Below are 17,973 nucleotides of genomic sequence, written 5' to 3' on the forward strand. Positions count from 1 at the left end.
ATAGTGAGGTCAAAGGTCATGCAGAGGAGCTGCATTGGAGGAGAACTTCACTATAAGCATTACTTTAGAACGTAATCATGTATTGACTGTATTCCTCTGGGGCGTCGAGTTCATGTGGAGTCGACCTGAAGTAAAATGAGGAAACAAACCAAAGGGTTTTCGCGCCAGCTCGTCTGCCCTGAATGAGATGTAAACTATGTTGGGCCTTCACTGTGGGGGTTGGATCACAGCTGCTGCCAGAGCCCAATAACTATACGATGAAGAGATCAGGGTCAATTATGATACTCAAAAAGCAAACATGTCAGAACCAGCGTCAAGAAAACGTAACAACAAAACTAAAACGTGCGTGGTCCCATAAACTTTTTTTTAATATACTTTTTGTTTTTGCACGACAGTGATTGGCCGATGTCGGGTGATAGGGTTTGTAAACGGTTATCTAATTAAAATAAATGTATCACTAATATCTTCTGTCTAATTTGTTTTTGTTTTTATGTAATGTAACCTAAATGTAATTTAGTTTACATTACATCCAAAGAGGGGCATGAGTCCCACGACAGTAGAAGTTTGCGACCCAATGTTCAGGAGTAAGTATGGTCATTAGACTTTTATAGAGTCGTTTGACAGAATCCATCCACTGTATAGCTTTTTCCAGTCTTCTTGTATCAACCAGTTGTATTTGTGATAACTTTTGCCATATTAATAAAACGTAGTATTGTACACATGGTTTATATGCGTTACTCTAAAAGCACCTGTCCCCCCAAATGTTTTTAAACAGCGTTTTGTTATTGTGACGGAGCTCTCTGCAGTAATTATGTTGTTATTCTTCCTAATTTCTGGTTGTATCAGTGTTTTGTATGAGTCAAAGTATCTATATATCTATCTTCGTCAGGGTAAATGTTTTAATCCGACTCCTTTGTTGTTTTTTGTAGACGATATCACATCTTGTTTATTCATTAATTAATGTTATGCTTTATTAGTGTTTGTCTTAAGGCAAAACAAGTACCATAAAAATCCACTCTTACTCCACTCTAACAAAGATTTGAATAAAACGACATAGTTGTACAGGAACTTGCGCAATGTGGCCCTCTCCTCCCCGTGTAGCGTGGGTTACCCTCCCCGCAGAAGGGCTGTTACAGCCCGGGAATCGAGCCCCCTACTCTCCTGATGAGAGGCAGCGCCGGCCGCCTGGCAGCCCGTCTGTAACCGACACATACCAATTAGAGAAGGAGTGTAATGCGTGGTTTAGACTGTAGAGGGCGCCATCGCGGCGGAGCGCCTGCTGGCAACTTTTCAGAAGAAGAGACGGAAGAAGAAGAAGAAGGAAAGCGGATGTGCGCTCGTGTGAGAACCAAAACACATGTGTTGAAGAGTTTTCCTGCACCTAGAAAGTGTTGCGTTTGGTCCCAATTTCTTCGTGAAGTTGGCGGCAACGTGGAAATGGACGGTGAGTTTCATTTACGAGAGGGAAGTGACGTTTCGGTTCAAAGTCGGCAACACGTCGCTGTTTCTGACCGATGAACTCACGTCATCTCTATTTCAAATCCAACGATAAGTTCTCCGTCTACTCTGACCCGACTGTCAGTTGGTCAAAAGGCTCTTTAACGGGGAAATATCTGTGCCACGTCAGGGTCTATGGCAGGGCTTTTGTGAATACATCGCTGTAAAACTAATGTTTTATTTAAAGGCCTGCATTAAAAATGTCAACAACACTGAAGGGAAAGTGCAAATACAACACAAGCTAGTTATACAGCCTATTTAACCAACCATGCAGCCTATTTAACCAACCATACAGCCTATTTAACCAACCATACAGCCTATTTCACCATACAGGCCATTTAACCACACAACCTATTTCACCAGCCATACAGCTGTACCATCAGACTGCCTATATAACCCTAACGCCAAACTTTTTGATTCATAAAATGTCTATCATGCCAGAAAAGAGTTTAGACACCCAGAAAAGACACTTTGAAAGATGTCGTCAGCCTCTGTCTGGAGGTGCGAGTGGTAGAGCGAGTCTCTACTTTCTCAGTCTGAGCAGAAGGGAATATTTGTAATTAGTCAGACAGGTCTGTAAACTCTTTTTCTCTCTCGCTCTTTCCTCCCTCTTGTAAAGCAACCTTTGATTTGGTTCCCTTGAGGCTATACAATTGGAGAATGTACGTCATGTACCCACACCTGAGTTTAGGACTGTGGGGAGGTTATTGTACCACAACTGAAAACCTCATTTATCCGTTCCACAGGAAATTCCCTGCCAAACAAAAAAACTAATTAGCTTATTGCCGCATGGCTATTTTTGTCAGCCAATAGAAATCAGTTTGATTTGCTTCCTAATGTAAAAGATGGAGCTTCTTTAAAAAAATTAAAATAAAATCTCAATCATGTAGCAGTCTATCGCAGCAGTGCAGGAATTCCACGTAACATCAAAGTAAGACACTTTGGGGAGAATTTGTATCCCTCGATCAAGGTTTTTAGTAACATCCTACACCGACCTGTCTACAGAATAAAATAGCACATTGACAGAGGAGCTTTTACCTGCAGTGATGCAATGAGTAATAAAAAGTGATCTGATGTTAAAGTACAATCTTATGCGGAATAAGAACAGATGCATACGACCTGACCAATCGGAGCAGACTTGGCATTTCCGAGTGGGTGGAGGGCTTTCAGAGGCCAACCACCAATCCTGCATTCTGGTCCAATATCTTGTGTGTAATACTGGTTTTGTTTGTCCCGGTCAACAGAAGCACTTGTGCGAGCCAAAATTCCTCAGGATCTGGTGAAGGTTCTCGGTGTAAAGGTAAGCCGATACCGCCAAGTTGACCAGGGGCGTGCTGTGGTGAAAATGTGTCTTCCAGATGTGTAATAGCTCATACAGTTTAGTCATGCTGTTCAAAGACTTTTCTGCAGACAAGAAAGTGCCTTGAGATCTAAAAAAACTGTTTTGATTATCAGTTTTTTGTTTTTGTAATTTTTCGCAGAAAAGACCCACAAAAAACTATTTGCTAGTTGCACATTTATTTAAATATGAGGATTGGAAGCCTTCCTGCGTTGAGTAAATGATCATGTCACTATAGTAAAAAGAATATCTTTGGTTTTGGACTGTTGGTTGGATACAAGAAGAAATATGAAATTGGACTATTTTGCTGATATTTTATACTTGTGCGATCATCTAAAAATGTGTTGTTCTTTTTATAAATGTCCGTTCAACATATATTTATGTTTTTCAATGCTTTCATCTGCATTTGCGTGTGCCTACAGGGCAGGCTAAGCTCAAAGCTCACGCAGCGACAGCTTCATCAGCGTCATCTTCACTAGGTCTTAGTTTTTAAGATGAGAGATGCTACAAAAGACAACACGTAAGATCACTACATAAGTCGGTCAAAAAGGTGCCATTTAAATACATATTTCATGCCACATGTACATTTTCAATATGCTGTTTTTTCTACTTTTTCTAAGTAGCTTACATTTAGCAAACTAGCCATTTCCCTCATAGATTTGCTGTAGTTCGACTTTTTCCAGTGGGAAGTATTTGGAAGCTTGAAAAGCGTTTTAAAGTAGCTTCCCAAACACTGGTGACCAGAAAGCAGAAACAATTTCACATCCCTGTCGCTCTCATTTTGCAGCCCCGGACCCAATCTAAAGCCGAGGCCTTCACCAGGTCGTTCCTGAGGAACAGCCTTCAGCCCAACTCGCGACTTGATCCGAGGAGCGTGCTGAGTCACAAGGCCGTGCTTCTGGACTACGCCAGGCCCAAGAAGCACAAGAGGAAGAGCAAGAAAGCCAAAGGACTGAACGCTCGGCAGAAGAGGGCGATGAAGATCTTCCAGATCAAGCCGGAGCACCAGAGGTTTGTGACGACGAGAAGTCGTACATCAAAACCGCGTCTTGTCAAATTCGTCGTTGTAATATGTTTCCCAATGAGCCAGTTGGTTTGCTCGCCCCACCTCCGCTCGCCAGCATCACTGTCTTTGTCATCGCAGATACAAGCTTTTCCTGCCTCTGCATGAACTCTGGAGACAGTACGTCATGGACCTGTGCAACGGATTGAAACCAACATGGTAAATCGGTTTGCATCGCCCCATATTCTGCATTCACTGCCAATTTTAAGCCATTTCAGAATTCCTTTTGGCCTTCACGGCGTTTTCACTCATGTATGTTCTGTTGTGTGTCTTTTTGTGTGTTATTTTACAGCAGTCCACAGTTCGTGCAACAGAAGCTTCTGAAGGCGGACTTCCACGGTGCCATCATCACAGGTGGATCTTTAAATTTGAACCTTTCTACGTCCTGAAGTTTGAAATGTTTGAGACTTGAAACGTATAAAAGCAAGAGGGCAACTTGTTACGCGTGTAAAGCCAACATTCAATAATCACACTCCAATTCGGCATTGGCAGATATTCATATGCAGGTATTGGATTTTTAAATGAAATAAAGTAGATCTGTGTATCTCTTGATTTGACCGCTCACAAATCGGTAACAGCAAACCTTAAAAACGAGACTGTGAGCCATGTTTTAACGCAGTGTAAAGTTATATCAGACTGAATGGTGTATCTCATGTTGATAGATGTCACCTGTGCTTTGATTGTGAAACCCTACAAGTACCTGTAGTTCCTCATCTGGATGCATTTCTCTCCAGTGTTGTACTAAGAGTTTGTTTTTCTCTCTCGGAGTGGTCCGCTCTAAATGCCCATCATATGTCGGCGCCACGGGGATTCTCGTCCAAGAGTTCAAACACATCTTCAAAATCATCACCAAAGAAGACAAGCTGAAAGGTAAGAGGACGCGATGGCCTCCTGGACCCCCTACTGTGCCATTTGACCCGACACCTTCATCTTCTCGTAGCTAATGCTGCTTTTGGCATTTAGGCCCACTGGTTGTCGATGGGTTATCTGACTTGTGTGACAACATTTTAAAGTGTTTTTTTCCTTTCTAAAGATGCTAATAACCAAATTCAGAGCATATCTAGTAACTCTTCGAGGTTCTCAACACTGGCAGTTGGTAGCTAACAGTGTTCACGCGTCCCACCTCGACTGTGTGTTGGCGTTATCAGCTGTAACCGCTGTGTGAGAGCATTGATTTTGACATTTGATCTTCCTTATTGAAATGTGTTCACACAGTATCGTGCCTTGCAGCCAGGTCCTGAGGAAACCTCTGGACAGTTGTCTTGACGGCCCCTTTGCACTTGTCCCGCTACAGTGATCCCCAAGAGGAACAGCGTGTTCGCGGTGGAGATCAACGGCTTCGTCTCGCACATCTACGGGAACCGGTTTGAGCAGCGAGCCAGCGAGCGCTCGGCCAAGAAGTTCAAAGTGAGAGGAACCATCGACTTGTGAGGCGCCAACCACGGGGACGCCGGTAGGACGCAGAGAGACGGAGAGAGAACCGCCACGGCAGCGACCGACGCGTAGCAGATGCATTGAGGCCATTTACTGGAGTGTGTGTGTGTGTATAAATATATACATATATATCATTCAGTTTTTGGTTCGGTTTACACTAAACTGAATATGGACCTCTTTCACAAATTGGTGTCACTTTATATGAAAGGCGAACTCCACCACGGCACTGTGTTTACTTGTCACGGGGCGTTCTAATCATCCAGTGATCGTTGTATAGTGCTCTCTGTGTCCAGAGGTTTGTCGAGTCTGAGAACCAAAATTGGCAACTCGGTTGTACAGTTGTGTTTCAGAGGCACTTTAACCAGCCAGCAGGCGAGTTTAATTGTGGTTACTGGTCACATTTATTTATTGTGTTTAGTATTTTTATCTAATGTTCCTGAAATTAAATGCATACTTTTTGGATCATTTAATATTTTCTCGTGGTGGGAAAAAAACCCAATGAAAAGCAGACGTGATAAATTGGTTTTAATTTGTTGCGTTTGAATTGGTTTTGTTTTATTCATTTTAATAGAAAAACACGTTAATATTCCTCAAAGAAAAGTGTCGTCAACTCTTGAAGCGTCGAACCGTTCCAACAACAAGCTGTAACTGTCCCGCTCTGCTCCGAGTGCAGACAGCGGGAAACCCGCCTGGCCTCCAGCTGTGGTGTGTTTCACCCGTCTGCTCACAGCGGGGTGACGGAGGTCATCTCACTCTGGTCATCGAGCTGATTGAGAGTCAAATGTAAGCAGCCAGATGGAAGATAACATCCGCAGTTTGATAGCAGTTTAATTCATCTCATTTAATTTCACTATTTAATATCTATTGTGCAGCATGGAGCAAAAGTGTGAGATAACCACACAAGTGTACTGCACACTTTTTTCAACAAACGCGTCAAACATGGCAGGCTGTAAATCATGAATTCTGTTTAAGTGTCGGTGTACTTCCCTGAACTCCAGCGACAAAGGGGATGCCCGAGAGGCTGAGTGCATGTTGGCCTCTCTCACTCCTGATGGACGGCCTCCTTTTCTTTTTTTTAAAGAGAACCTGTCCAACCAGGTTGACCTAGTTTCTGTGCTTTGACAGTGCAGACGCCAATGGGTTTAATTGCATTTGCGTCCTTTTTGAAGACAACTGACCAGACATGCAAGCACGTGTCACCTCTAACCCATTCTCTGGCCTGAGATTACGACCAGTATTCACAGTTTTAGGTTTGCAGCTGGGACAGTGAAGCAAACCGCTGCTGCTCGTGCACGCTGACGTGTGCTTCTGCACAGCCAGGATTAACCCTCCTGCGCCGGTTGACAAATAATAAATATTACATTATCACTCATGTTACTAAACTTGTTTGTTTTCTAACCACAAGAAAAAAAACATCTGTTTTTGATACAAAGTAACTCTCGTCAGGTCTGTATAGTTTGAGGTCACGTTGTTCTTTTTTGGGCACTAAACGGGTTGTTGTTATTATTAAAATCATATGTATTTACCTTAATATTGCATATAGTTCTGGTATAAAATGGTTCAGAATGAAACTTTTTAGTCATAATATTCAAATGTCTTCAGTCCAAAGGAAGGACTTGTGTTACTCAACAGCACCTTGGAAGCCTTTGTGTCTGCCACATGCTGTTTGACTTTGTGTAACAGGTTGTGTCTTCTCATTATAGCTGTGTGTGTGTGTATCGTGTGTATCAGGTGTGCACGGTGGAAGGACACTGGCTCTTATTGAATTCACCGTTTGTCAACAACGTCCTACCTGGAAGTCCAAGAGATTAAATAAAAAGACTTCAAACAACAAAAAAGAACAAGAAAAAATTCCGCAGACGCGCCCTGCGTGATAAAAACACCCATAACCTCTCTAGGCATGCTTTGTCTTCCAGCTGTAACCGACTGTCGGGAAGTCCCACCCCCCCTCCCACACACACACGACGCGTCACCAACACTTGAAAAGCGCTGATGCGCCGCTGCTTGTGTCACTTACGAAGGCTGCGCGAGCACAGGACGAGCCGAGGAGCTATCTATGCAGAAACGACAACAACAACAACAACAACAAAAGGGCTCCTGTCGTCTTGTCAGCTAGATACAAATGGGCACCATGGGGAACGGGCTGGTGTTTGTCCAGGATAACCGGAAACGCATCCAAGCCGTGGAGAGTTCGTTCGGGCCGTCGGGGAAGCCCCTGTTGGAGCCGGGTCGGGTCCTGATCGGAGAGGGCCGGCTGATGAAGATGAGCCGCCGGGGGCCGCAGCCCAAAGTCTTCTTCCTCTTCAACGACGTGCTGGTGTACGGCAGCATCATTCTGAACCGCCGCTGGCACAAGAAGCAGAAGATCATCCCTCTCGGTGAGTCCCTGAAGGCGACATTGGGCGGGGGTCTTCCATCAGTGTTTGGTTTTTAAATGCTTTGACAGTAAACAAGTAAAAGAGAACTTCAAACTCACACAAAAATACAGAAAATAACAGGTGAACCGTGCAAGCCGGTGTAATTACAACAGTGTTGCAGCAGCTGCAGGGAGCGACAGTGTTTGGACATTTTGGAACGAAATGCTGGTTGGGTCAGATTACTTTGAAATCTAATATTAACTAATAATTAATCAATTGGAAGACAACAAATAGTAATCTCATCTGAATGAAATGATTGCATTACTTTTGAATTTCTTAGAAGTCAAACATTGAACATATTGCACCTTTTTATTTTATAACAAAACCCAAATCTTCGTTTAAAATAAAAAATATATAAAGAAAACATCTCAAACCATTGTGTCCATTATTCAACATTTACAGTTGGTCAAATGAAATTGCACGTGCAAGTACAAAAGATATACCCAATGGTGTATCGGGGAGAACGGGCCTCTTGTTGTCAAACTGGTTATAGTAACAAACAAGAATAGGCATTATTTATGTGAAAAAGCTTTGAACTGACGGAATAATTGCTATATGTCAATATTTATTGTATCTGACCTATTTAACCAATCTATTTAACACACCTTTATTATTTTTTATTTCAGAGGACAGCCAGATAGAGGACTTGGAGGACGGCGCAACGATGAGGAACCAGTGGCTGATCCGGACGCCGCGCAAGTCCTTCTACGTGGCAGCCGCCTCCTTAGAGGAGAAGCGCGCCTGGATCGAGCACATCGAGGAATGCCGGTCCAGTCTGCTGCGGAGCGGCGTCTGCCGGACCGGGTCCAACTTCGCCAACACCTGGATCCCCGACCGGGCGTCCGCGGTCTGCATGCGCTGCCCCGAAAAGTTCACCCTGACGCAGCGTCGACACCACTGCCGGAAATGCGGCTTCGTGGTCTGCGGCGCGTGCTCCAAGAAGCGAGCCGTGATCCGACCCATTCACCCCACCAAGTGGCTGAGGGTCTGCGCCACGTGCCACTCCGGCCTCTCGACCACGGAGGCCGGAGAGGGGCCCCGCGCGCAGGGCGGCAGCACGGAGAAGATCGTCTCGGACGAAGACGTGGACGGATTGATTGAGGAAGAGGACGCCGAAGAGCAGATGGAGGACCACGACCCCGGCAAGTGGATGAACCCCCCGATCGACCCCTGGTCCATATATATGTACTTCAAGCCAGAACACTCGCAGCCGCAGACATAAGCGCGGGAAGAGGCCTCCGGGGCTCTCCGTGGACACTGACTGATGCAGCTTCGTGCAACGAGTGCCAGTTACATTCATCTAAAAAAGTTCAATACCTTTTTTTTCATATAGTATTTATTTATATTTGATATTTTATTTAATAATAAGTGTTTACTTTGTGGTCCAGTACCGACTAACCCAGAACAGAGGGATCCTCAACAGATGGTGGACTCTGAGGGACGGCTGTGACACATACGTGTCTGTTGCATGTAAAGACTTTACTTTTGACATTTACATTGTTGTTTGAGATTATTTACATTGTCAACAGCTGCTTCTCTGGAATTGTTGAGCATATGATAATAAAAGAATGTGATACCTGTACCTGTGTATTTTCTTTCATATCTAAAGGCTAAAGCACTTTGCAACTAGTTTCAGAGTGCTACAAACATCAGGAGTACATGTGCAGTGGGTATTTGGACTTTTATAATTTATTTTAAAAATACTTACTTGGACTTTTGACGGATTTTCTATACATGTACTCATATGTTTTTAATAACAGTGTTACTTGTTTGGACATTTTACACCATAATATTATTATTTGACCTTTGACATTTGACATATATCCACGTACTGCTTTGATAGACCAATCCCCATGCACTCCGACCTGTGTGGCAGGGTCAGGTCCAGTCCGTGAGGGTTTAGCGGCCCCACTCTCACATCGTCGAGTGTTTCAGGGCTGACATATTGATTACTTGTTATGCCTTCATCATACAGTCAAATTAATCTAAAAGTCAAAACAATATTTTAAAAACCATTACAACTTTTGCCTTTTGATTTTGCCCTAATAATTGTTTTTCTTATTTAAAGAAGTTTTATGCCATATTTCATCATTTTAATGACTTTTTATAGCCTTCTGTATTATGACCTTGTATTTTAATTTGTATTTAATCGTTTTAATGGTATAGTATACAATGAGTTTTGTACAGTATCTTTCATGATATACTTCCCTATATGACATTTGTTATGGCATACTTCTGAAGTTATAGTTTAGCTTATGGCATACTATAGTTATTTTCTTTATGATTCTCTTTGGCAATCTTCATTCAGTTTTTTCATGGTATTATATATTTTAATTTTTTTATGACTCATGACATGTTATATGACAAACTACATGGTATTACATTTTGAATCCCTTATATATATTATGACTTTTTATCCTTTTCTTTGAATTCAGCATGAACCTCCACGGTGCTCCTCATAATAGAGGCTTTGCTTCAAGGTCTTCAGTGTTAAGGAAATCTGTCAAGAAGTTTTTGGAAACTCGGGACAGACAAAGAAAACGACTTTACTGACAACATGAATTTGCAGAAAATTATAACACTCAAATTATCTCAGAGATAATGTTTAAAAAAAAAGGTTTTTTCCAAAGACTCAGAGCCAGCCAAGCAAATAGACATTTGCAGTGACAAATGTTACATTTGTCCACTGATGATTTTGTCAATTTAGTTTATGGCCCAACATCTGCTAAACTAAGGACATGAGACTCAGCTGTGCTTTGTGTTTAACCCACTAAGCTAAGATGAAGACATGATGAACACCAAACCTGCTTGTTGCATGTCGTCACGATCAGAGGAAAAGAGGCAAGCTGGTTTACAGATAAATGTTCTGTTATTTTCCCTTCAGCGGGAGGTAAGAAAGTCCCTAAACCGTGGAAGCATTGCACACCTTGCTTCTTAATCTCTCCACGATGCCAACGTCAGTTTCCGATAGACGACGCTTTGAAAAACAGGCAGTAACAATGAATCATGGCTTTGACTGGTGACAGACCTGTTTGATGTACCGCCTCCGGCAACAAGGAACAAGAACACATTGTTATTCGAAGCGCAGTGGCCTGAATAGAGAGGCCATGTCGCAATCTTAAACAAAATAATCCTTTTTGTTCTCTTGTGAAAACAAAACTATCGTTGGCCTTCTTTTAAAAAAAGATTTGTTTGCTATCCTATTGTGAAGTTATAAATACAGTAGGGAGTCCCTGTATAAAATCAAAACACTCCGTGGCTTATGTCTAGAACAATTATGATTATTTAAATGACAGAAAACATACTGCTCATGAAAAAACCCAGTATAATCTCCTTTAAATCTACACCTTAAAATGTGGGGGAAACTATGTTTCTCGACATCAACAGTATGTAACAGTTTGTAACTGCTGGTTAAACCTCTTCAAACTGTTTTACACTTTAAGGGGTAAACAAAGACACATTTCTTTCTCGGATCAGGGGGAAATGAAGAAGCACGAGGTCTGACAGGCGAGCAGATACACAAGGCTCAGCTCTGGAGCTGCAGTGAAGATATCATAGACACCTTGTAGTGTTGTGGATGAGGGGCCACATGGGAAATGGTTTGACCCTTGCAACATTCCTAATGGCTGATGCTAAAATATATGCTGTGGGCGGATCATCAGAGGATAAAAAAAACGTAACAGATTTGTTTTAATATTTGGCCAAAGCACCACATGTTTAAATTAATTCAATTCAATTCAGTTTATTTGTATAGCCCATTTTCACAAATTACAAATTTGTCTGAGAGTGCTTTACAATCTGTACATATAGACATCCCTGTCCCAAAACCTCACATCGGATCAGGAAAAACTCCCAAACAACCCTTCACAGGGAAAAAGATAAGAAACATTCAGGAGAGCAACAGAGGAGGATGTGCCACCAGAAGGTCCAGCTCAGGGATCGAATTTAAGTAAAACCATTCAAATGTAATTTTGATAATTTATGTGGTCTTTCAAAAAAAATAATGTTTTCGTGCAGTGTCTGAACTCTGACTTAACATCAAGTTAAACCGACATTCAAGGAAGAAAGAGTCATGGTATGTTTCTTCAAATTACTTTAGCAAGCTGTTCTCTGCTGCTGCTCAACCCGACGTGCTAAAACCGGCCATTATTTAATTGGAATAACCGGAACCGGAAGTGACCAAACCAGAAGTATTTTAACCGGACGTGATTTAACCGGAAACTGACAAATCATACTGATATTAATTATTTCCTGAAATTAATATGAGAACTAAACAAACCGAGAATAGAAAAGGCCTTAAAGCAACACATATCTGATGTATATGAGGTAACAACAAAGTTGCAGCCTGTTGAAATGTTCCACTCTTGATCAGTCCTTGGGTAGAACTAGAACAGTCTCTGTGATTGGTCTAAGAAAGGTTTTTACACTGCGTTGATCAGTTCTCTTCATCTCAACCTTTCTTACATGTCCATCTTTTCCAGGTAATGAGGTGATAATCCTTGCCATCGGCCAGCCACTGCGGGCATTGTGCTTGACCATGAGCAGAACTAAATCTCCAATTTGAAGGTTTCTACGTGGCAATGTCCACTTCTGTCTGTGTTGTAAGGCTGGTAAGTATTTACTGCTCCAACTCAGAGCTTGAACTTGTCTCCACTGCTTTGTGTACAGGTCCATGTCCGAGAAGTCTCCAAGTGGGTTCCTCAGGATCCGTAGACACGGGCACGAGTGGTCGTGCGTTAATGAAGCCTGTGACCTCTGCATTGGTGTGCAAAGCACTTCATAGGTCATTGAATTGAGGATTCTTTTGGCAATCATGCGTTCCCATGAACCTCCCTTATGAGAAGCGTGTGGTGGGTTGAATACCCCGCTGCACATCTCAACAGAGACCTCTCAATTATGTCAGGAGCGGCATAGCACTCACGCAGTCCCGCCCATGCCTTGCGTGAAGCCAGATGGGGGTTGCTTAGCTACCCTGAGCGTATGCGCTTCACCCGTTCACTAGATTCATTCTCTTGCCATTTAGTCATGAGGTCCAATTCTTGTGTTACTGTGAGGTGAACTTCGCCAACGACATTGTCAAATGAAGAGCGCCATGCGCGGTAATTATCAGGCGTATCATCAAAGTGGTACATGTCCTGAATTGACAAGGTCTCGCCGCGCTCAATACAGTGCCAACGGCTCTGCCAGAGGTGGCGTTGACTGAGCATGGACATTCACAATGGGATTGCTTCTTCTGACTTCAGGCCGAGTCTCCAATTTAGGTTGATCAGGTGAGTTTCGTGGAGCTAAAAGCACCCGATCAGCTCTTTCAGACGTTGGCCTGTAGTTGGTGCAGTTACATAGCTGGCACTGGATTCTGCATGGAATTAGGAAGCAATAGAGGAGAGGAGCTGGAGAAAGAAGAGTCTAAAGATGGATTTGTGATTGAACATATTCACTCGTACCTTCAACTTTTACACTGTCTGATTCAGATCGGCCATCTTCAACTGGCATTCTTTCGGCACCTTCCAGCACTTTAGCTTCCATCAAGGTAGCATCAGCTTCTCGATGTAGTGCCAGCACCTCCAACTCTGTGTCCATATTCTTACTCCTTCCAAATGGATTTGAGCATCTCTTGTGATTCTTTCTGCTTCCCGAGCAGCTTTTTCCATCTTCAGTTTAGCCTCTTAGGTAGCATATGATGCCCAAACACGAGCCACACTGGCTGAGGATGCCGCAGTCATGCTGCTCCCAGCCCTGGATACAGACGATTTGTCGTTGGCAGCCATCTTGCTCACTTCGAAACATCCAATGCTTTCCTTTTTACTGTAATGTTCTCGTGCAGAGTGTCTGAACTCTGACTTAACATCAAGTTAAACCGACGTTCAAGGAAGAAAGAGTCGTAGTAAGTTTCTTCAAATTACTTACATTTTTCCTCCTTGGTGAAAACTGAAAACCAAGACAATACAAACACTTAGTCTACATTCCCAAACATAGAGTGATAAGATAAATTTACATTGTCGAAGCACTCACAGCATTGCCTCTTTGATGCTTCCCAGTGGAGCATGCTGTCCTCTGCTGCTGCTCAACCCGAAGTGCTAAAACCTGACATTATTTAACTGGAATAACCGGAACCTGGAGTGACCAACCCGGAAGTGACCACACTGGACGTAGTTTAGCCAGACGTGATTTAACCGGAAACTGACAAATCATTCTGATATTAAGTATATCTTCGTTTCTCCATGTTGTACTTCACTGTATTAGTGAGAGAAATCTTGTACCTTTTCCAATACTATAATATATACATGAATTTTACATACATTCTCAGTTACAAATGACCATACAACACATTCCCCACTCAACCAGCTTTTAAATGCCGTTTACAAAAATGCATTATTGCTATGCTATGTATAATACTTTAACACTTCGTATACACTTGTTTTCTTAATGCGCACTTTTTACTTTTGATACTCAAAGTATATATATAGAGAGAGAGAGAGAGTTAAGAGGTTTGACATAAACGTGATATGACATGCCAGCTTTCAGCTTGATATACTCAAACATCAAGTGTAAATACAATTAAATGTCCATAAAGGTGACACAGGACAACATGTGAGGTTGTTAATTTTTTTATTTAAAGCTATTGTCTTAATCAGCATGTCCAGACTCCACACCACAGGTTGTGTAGTTGTTATCAGAAGGTCCTAAATTGTGAAGATACATCTTACAACATCTCTGCCATGCCAAATGGAAATAGCAAAACTTTGTCAATAGACGGTAGCGTGGAACTACTGAATATTTGACCTAAACATTTGACCTAAACATTTGACCTCTCCTGCATTGATAATTTGTTCTTAATCTGCCAGTTTGAGCACATTTATAAAAGGTGAGGTTCGAGATATGAACATTTATTTATTGAACCATATTGGAACTACAAGCCGACATTTAAACACGCAGAAGTGCACACACACACACACACACACACACTACAGGTCAGGGTCAATGGTCAACTGGCTAATTAAGTCTTTGTAATAGACATGGTTGTCCTCGTGGTCGGCGAGTGCTGTCAGCATCTCCTCCATCTCCTCCTGCGTGAAGAGCTCACCTGGTTTAAACACAACCATGAACCAACAACATAGACATGGGGGGGATAAAAGTTTGCTTATTAAAAAGGTTGTTTTGTGGATTTCCGAGTAATTTTAGACACACAAAAAAACATATTTAGAAAACAAATCTGCTATTAAATCACAAATGAAAGATCACCAAATGAGGACCGAAATCTCCAGCTTTACCTTCCTCTGTCATGTGCTTGGTCAGCTCCTCGGGCTCCAGGTACTCTTTCTTTTCTTTGTCCAGAACCTAGGAACACAAATATCAGGAGTACTTCATTTGATAGAAGCGGTGCAGCTCGATTATGAACTGGATGAATTATGAGGAAACAGAAGCTAATCTCACCTCAAAGGCCTGAAGCAGCAGGTCCTCGGGGATGGGAGGAAACCTAACACACACACACACACACACACTTTACTCGTATTTTCCAGGCCCAGTTTACACTACGGACTGAACTGTATTTAAACTTTATTATATTTGTCACTGGGATCACCGAGGTGTTCACTGGTTTAATTGACATTGGAATGTCACCGGAGAAACATAAGGAGAAAACTGTATATTACAAAGGATACACGTTTAAAAGATAGTGTAATGTTGTATTTCGTACTGCGGTGGTGAAAAACCTTCACCTGATTAGATTAAGGATAATAAAAAAAACAGTAAAGGAGGGGTTAACCATCGGCGACTTTTACCACACATCTACTCTGCCTAATACTGCAGTCACAACCTCGTTACATTTACCAAATATAAAAGCCATCTGAAAACTAATTTACTAACGAGCGGAAAGTCGTGTTCAGGATTTCCTTTAACACAAGCAGCTGTTTGCATCAGGACGCGGGCCTTCTTCTCCACCTGGAAATTCACCTTAAATAGTTCACTTCGAAGTACAAAACAACACGGCTGCGTAATAGTCTTACTTGTGCTCCAGCAGCACTTTGGTCATGGCTGGGAGGAACTTGTCCAAAGGGATGTACCCTGTGTGGTCCTCCTCCACCTGAACAGGACAAGGCCGCTGAGTATTCTTCCAAAACTGATCATAATATCAATTTACATCCAAAATATAAAGCCGAATATATAGTGGAATAGATGCTGTTAGTTTACCACGATACATTTACCCATACATCTTTTTTGTAGCCCAATAAATGTAGCCTAACCGCCCTCAATATATGACCCAAAGAAATAACAAAATACAAATATTTAATAATTTATTTAAAAAAAAACTTTATTTAAAGTGAAGGCCATCTACAAGTGAAGCAGAGTATAAGTAAGCACTGTTCTCACCTCAGCGATGATGTCATGTAGGTCTGCCTGAGTGGGGAAGCAACCCAGGGAATAGATGATGGTGCCGAGCTCCCTGGGGGAAACACAGCCATGTTATTTATAGACCCCACTACTGAACATAAAGACCTGCCACAGCATCTGATCAGTGCAGGGCTCTCAAGTTTTGAAGACAGGCAAGCGTGACATTTCCATCAGCACCCGATGCTCACCTGTGCGCGCATCGCAGCTGAGCGTTGCGCGCGCCGGCATCGAGCCGAGAAGAGTTGTTGACGGGGGAGGGGGAGGGGGGTTAAGACCGAAATGCGTGAGTCTCACGCTCAATGCGTGAGACTTGAGAGCCCTGTCAATGGATATATGGAAGGCGTAAATTCAAAAGTTGTTGAATAGACATAGTGTCAAATTGTGAACTCCATCTTCACATTTACTCTGTGGGAAGATGTGAGTTGTGACCTGAATAGTTCAGATGAGTGAGTTTATCACCCTGGGAGAAATAATCACCATCACCTCACTCTGTAAACAAACACACAGACAATAACTTGTAGGAGCTCACCTGACATCCACTTTGTTGTTAGACTCATAGTCGAACAATTTAAAAGCTGCTTTAATCTTCTTGTGGACGTCTGGCACGATGGCCTCTGATAAGACAGGAGAGAGCAGAGGTGACGTCGGCGTGTTACCGACACGTCCACTCTGTCAAGCAAACAACGTTCAACTGACGCCAATAATTCAATATGGCGCGTTTATTGTTGCTTCAACACGAGGACTGAAACTAGTTGGCGGACGGCATTTCACCTGTACCGTCAACTAACAGGCACGGACCTCCACTTTGCTTGTTGTCCGTCATGCTTTCCCGGCGAAATGTTTCCACGCTGCGATGGCGAAAGTGATGACCCGCCTTACTGTCTTCTGATTAGTTTAGCTTGTGCTCGGACCAATTACACTCCTCATACCGAAAACTCAAACAATCCCAACCAACCAAATGTCACGAGTATTAACCAATCAGAGGTGGGTCATAGTAGGTTTCCCGACTGTTATTGTGTTGCCTAGCAACCGTGACTGGCGACAGCCAGGTAGCTAACGCTAGCTAAAATGAGCTAAAATGCTGGATGACTGGAAGAGTAACAGACGTTCAAAACACCCACAAAACCAAGTAACGTTACATCTGGAAATACTGCAGTGTAGGACGTTGTCAATCTTTAATGTCACACTTAAATATAAATATATGGTGCCAGAGCTACCAACTCTCACGGTTTCGCGTGTGACACACGCTGTTGCATGTTTTCACACGCTCTCACGCCACACAACCAATTTCTCACGGCAAAAGAAATTCTGATTTTGGGCCGAAGCGCGTTGGTTCCTTTTCAAACTCCGCGACCATAGATGGCGCTAAGGATCTTATCTGTAAACCTATTCGCTGCATAGACATCCTATTTACCCCCAAAGAGTCCCGAAGTTAGCAACAGAAGAAGATTTTCACAGACACAACGAGCAGAGACTACGGTATGTTGCACGTCTCATGTGCTTCCCCTCAGTCCATCCTGTGCTCCATGCTGCAAAGAGCGTCAACGTCAAAGGAGATCGACGCCGGTGTGCGGGATTAACTGGTTTTTGAATTAACTGGTTTTGGTACGCGTGCATGAGGCAGATGTGTCGTAGGAGTGGCCTCGAGTTGCCTCTCAGGACCCGTCTCGACTAACTAGGAAATGCATATTTCCATCGCTTAGCCTCTTTGTCACGTTCTTTTCATGTAACGCTAATGTTTTAAAGACTAAACACGGATGACTTTGCTGTAAAATGTGATACCTGTTCGGGAGGCTGTAGTTGAGACGCCGAGGACACGGAGCGAGGACAAA

General features: G+C 42.8%; 3 protein-coding genes across 5 annotated transcripts; 2 read left to right on the top strand and 1 right to left on the bottom strand.

The window, feature by feature from the left end:
* The first annotated feature begins 1,332 nt into the window (after window positions 1-1,332).
* On the top strand, window positions 1,333-5,867 carry LOC130192443 (ribonuclease P protein subunit p29-like). Its single transcript, XM_056412448.1, has 7 exons — window positions 1,333-1,444; window positions 2,742-2,797; window positions 3,624-3,847; window positions 3,981-4,058; window positions 4,192-4,253; window positions 4,668-4,769; window positions 5,194-5,867. Exons 1-7 carry the CDS (start codon window positions 1,438-1,440, stop codon window positions 5,328-5,330), a joined length of 666 nt encoding a protein of 221 aa, XP_056268423.1. The 5' UTR covers window positions 1,333-1,437; the 3' UTR covers window positions 5,331-5,867.
* Window positions 5,868-5,957: 90 nt separating this feature from the next.
* Window positions 5,958-9,332, top strand: LOC130192436 (pleckstrin homology domain-containing family F member 2-like). Its single transcript, XM_056412435.1, has 2 exons — window positions 5,958-7,711; window positions 8,377-9,332. Exons 1-2 carry the CDS (start codon window positions 7,456-7,458, stop codon window positions 8,970-8,972), a joined length of 852 nt encoding a protein of 283 aa, XP_056268410.1. The 5' UTR covers window positions 5,958-7,455; the 3' UTR covers window positions 8,973-9,332.
* Window positions 9,333-14,342: 5,010 nt separating this feature from the next.
* Window positions 14,343-17,973, bottom strand: efcab2 (EF-hand calcium binding domain 2). Of its 3 annotated transcripts, none has more exons than XM_056412449.1 (7): window positions 17,620-17,973; window positions 16,671-16,755; window positions 16,121-16,193; window positions 15,757-15,833; window positions 15,185-15,227; window positions 15,022-15,088; window positions 14,343-14,834 (listed from the first exon to the last, which is right to left on the bottom strand). In XM_056412449.1, exons 1-7 carry the CDS (start codon window positions 17,756-17,758, stop codon window positions 14,716-14,718), a joined length of 603 nt encoding a protein of 200 aa, XP_056268424.1. In that variant the 5' UTR covers window positions 17,759-17,973; the 3' UTR covers window positions 14,343-14,715. The 3 variants fall into 3 exon arrangements, with proteins under 3 accessions (XP_056268424.1, XP_056268425.1, XP_056268426.1); XM_056412450.1 differs by lacking the exon at window positions 17,620-17,973 and adding an exon at window positions 16,913-17,491; XM_056412451.1 differs by lacking the exon at window positions 17,620-17,973 and adding an exon at window positions 16,940-17,489.

This window comes from Pseudoliparis swirei, chromosome 4, assembly GCF_029220125.1.
Source record: "Pseudoliparis swirei isolate HS2019 ecotype Mariana Trench chromosome 4, NWPU_hadal_v1, whole genome shotgun sequence".
Lineage (NCBI taxonomy): Eukaryota > Metazoa > Chordata > Actinopteri > Perciformes > Liparidae > Pseudoliparis > Pseudoliparis swirei.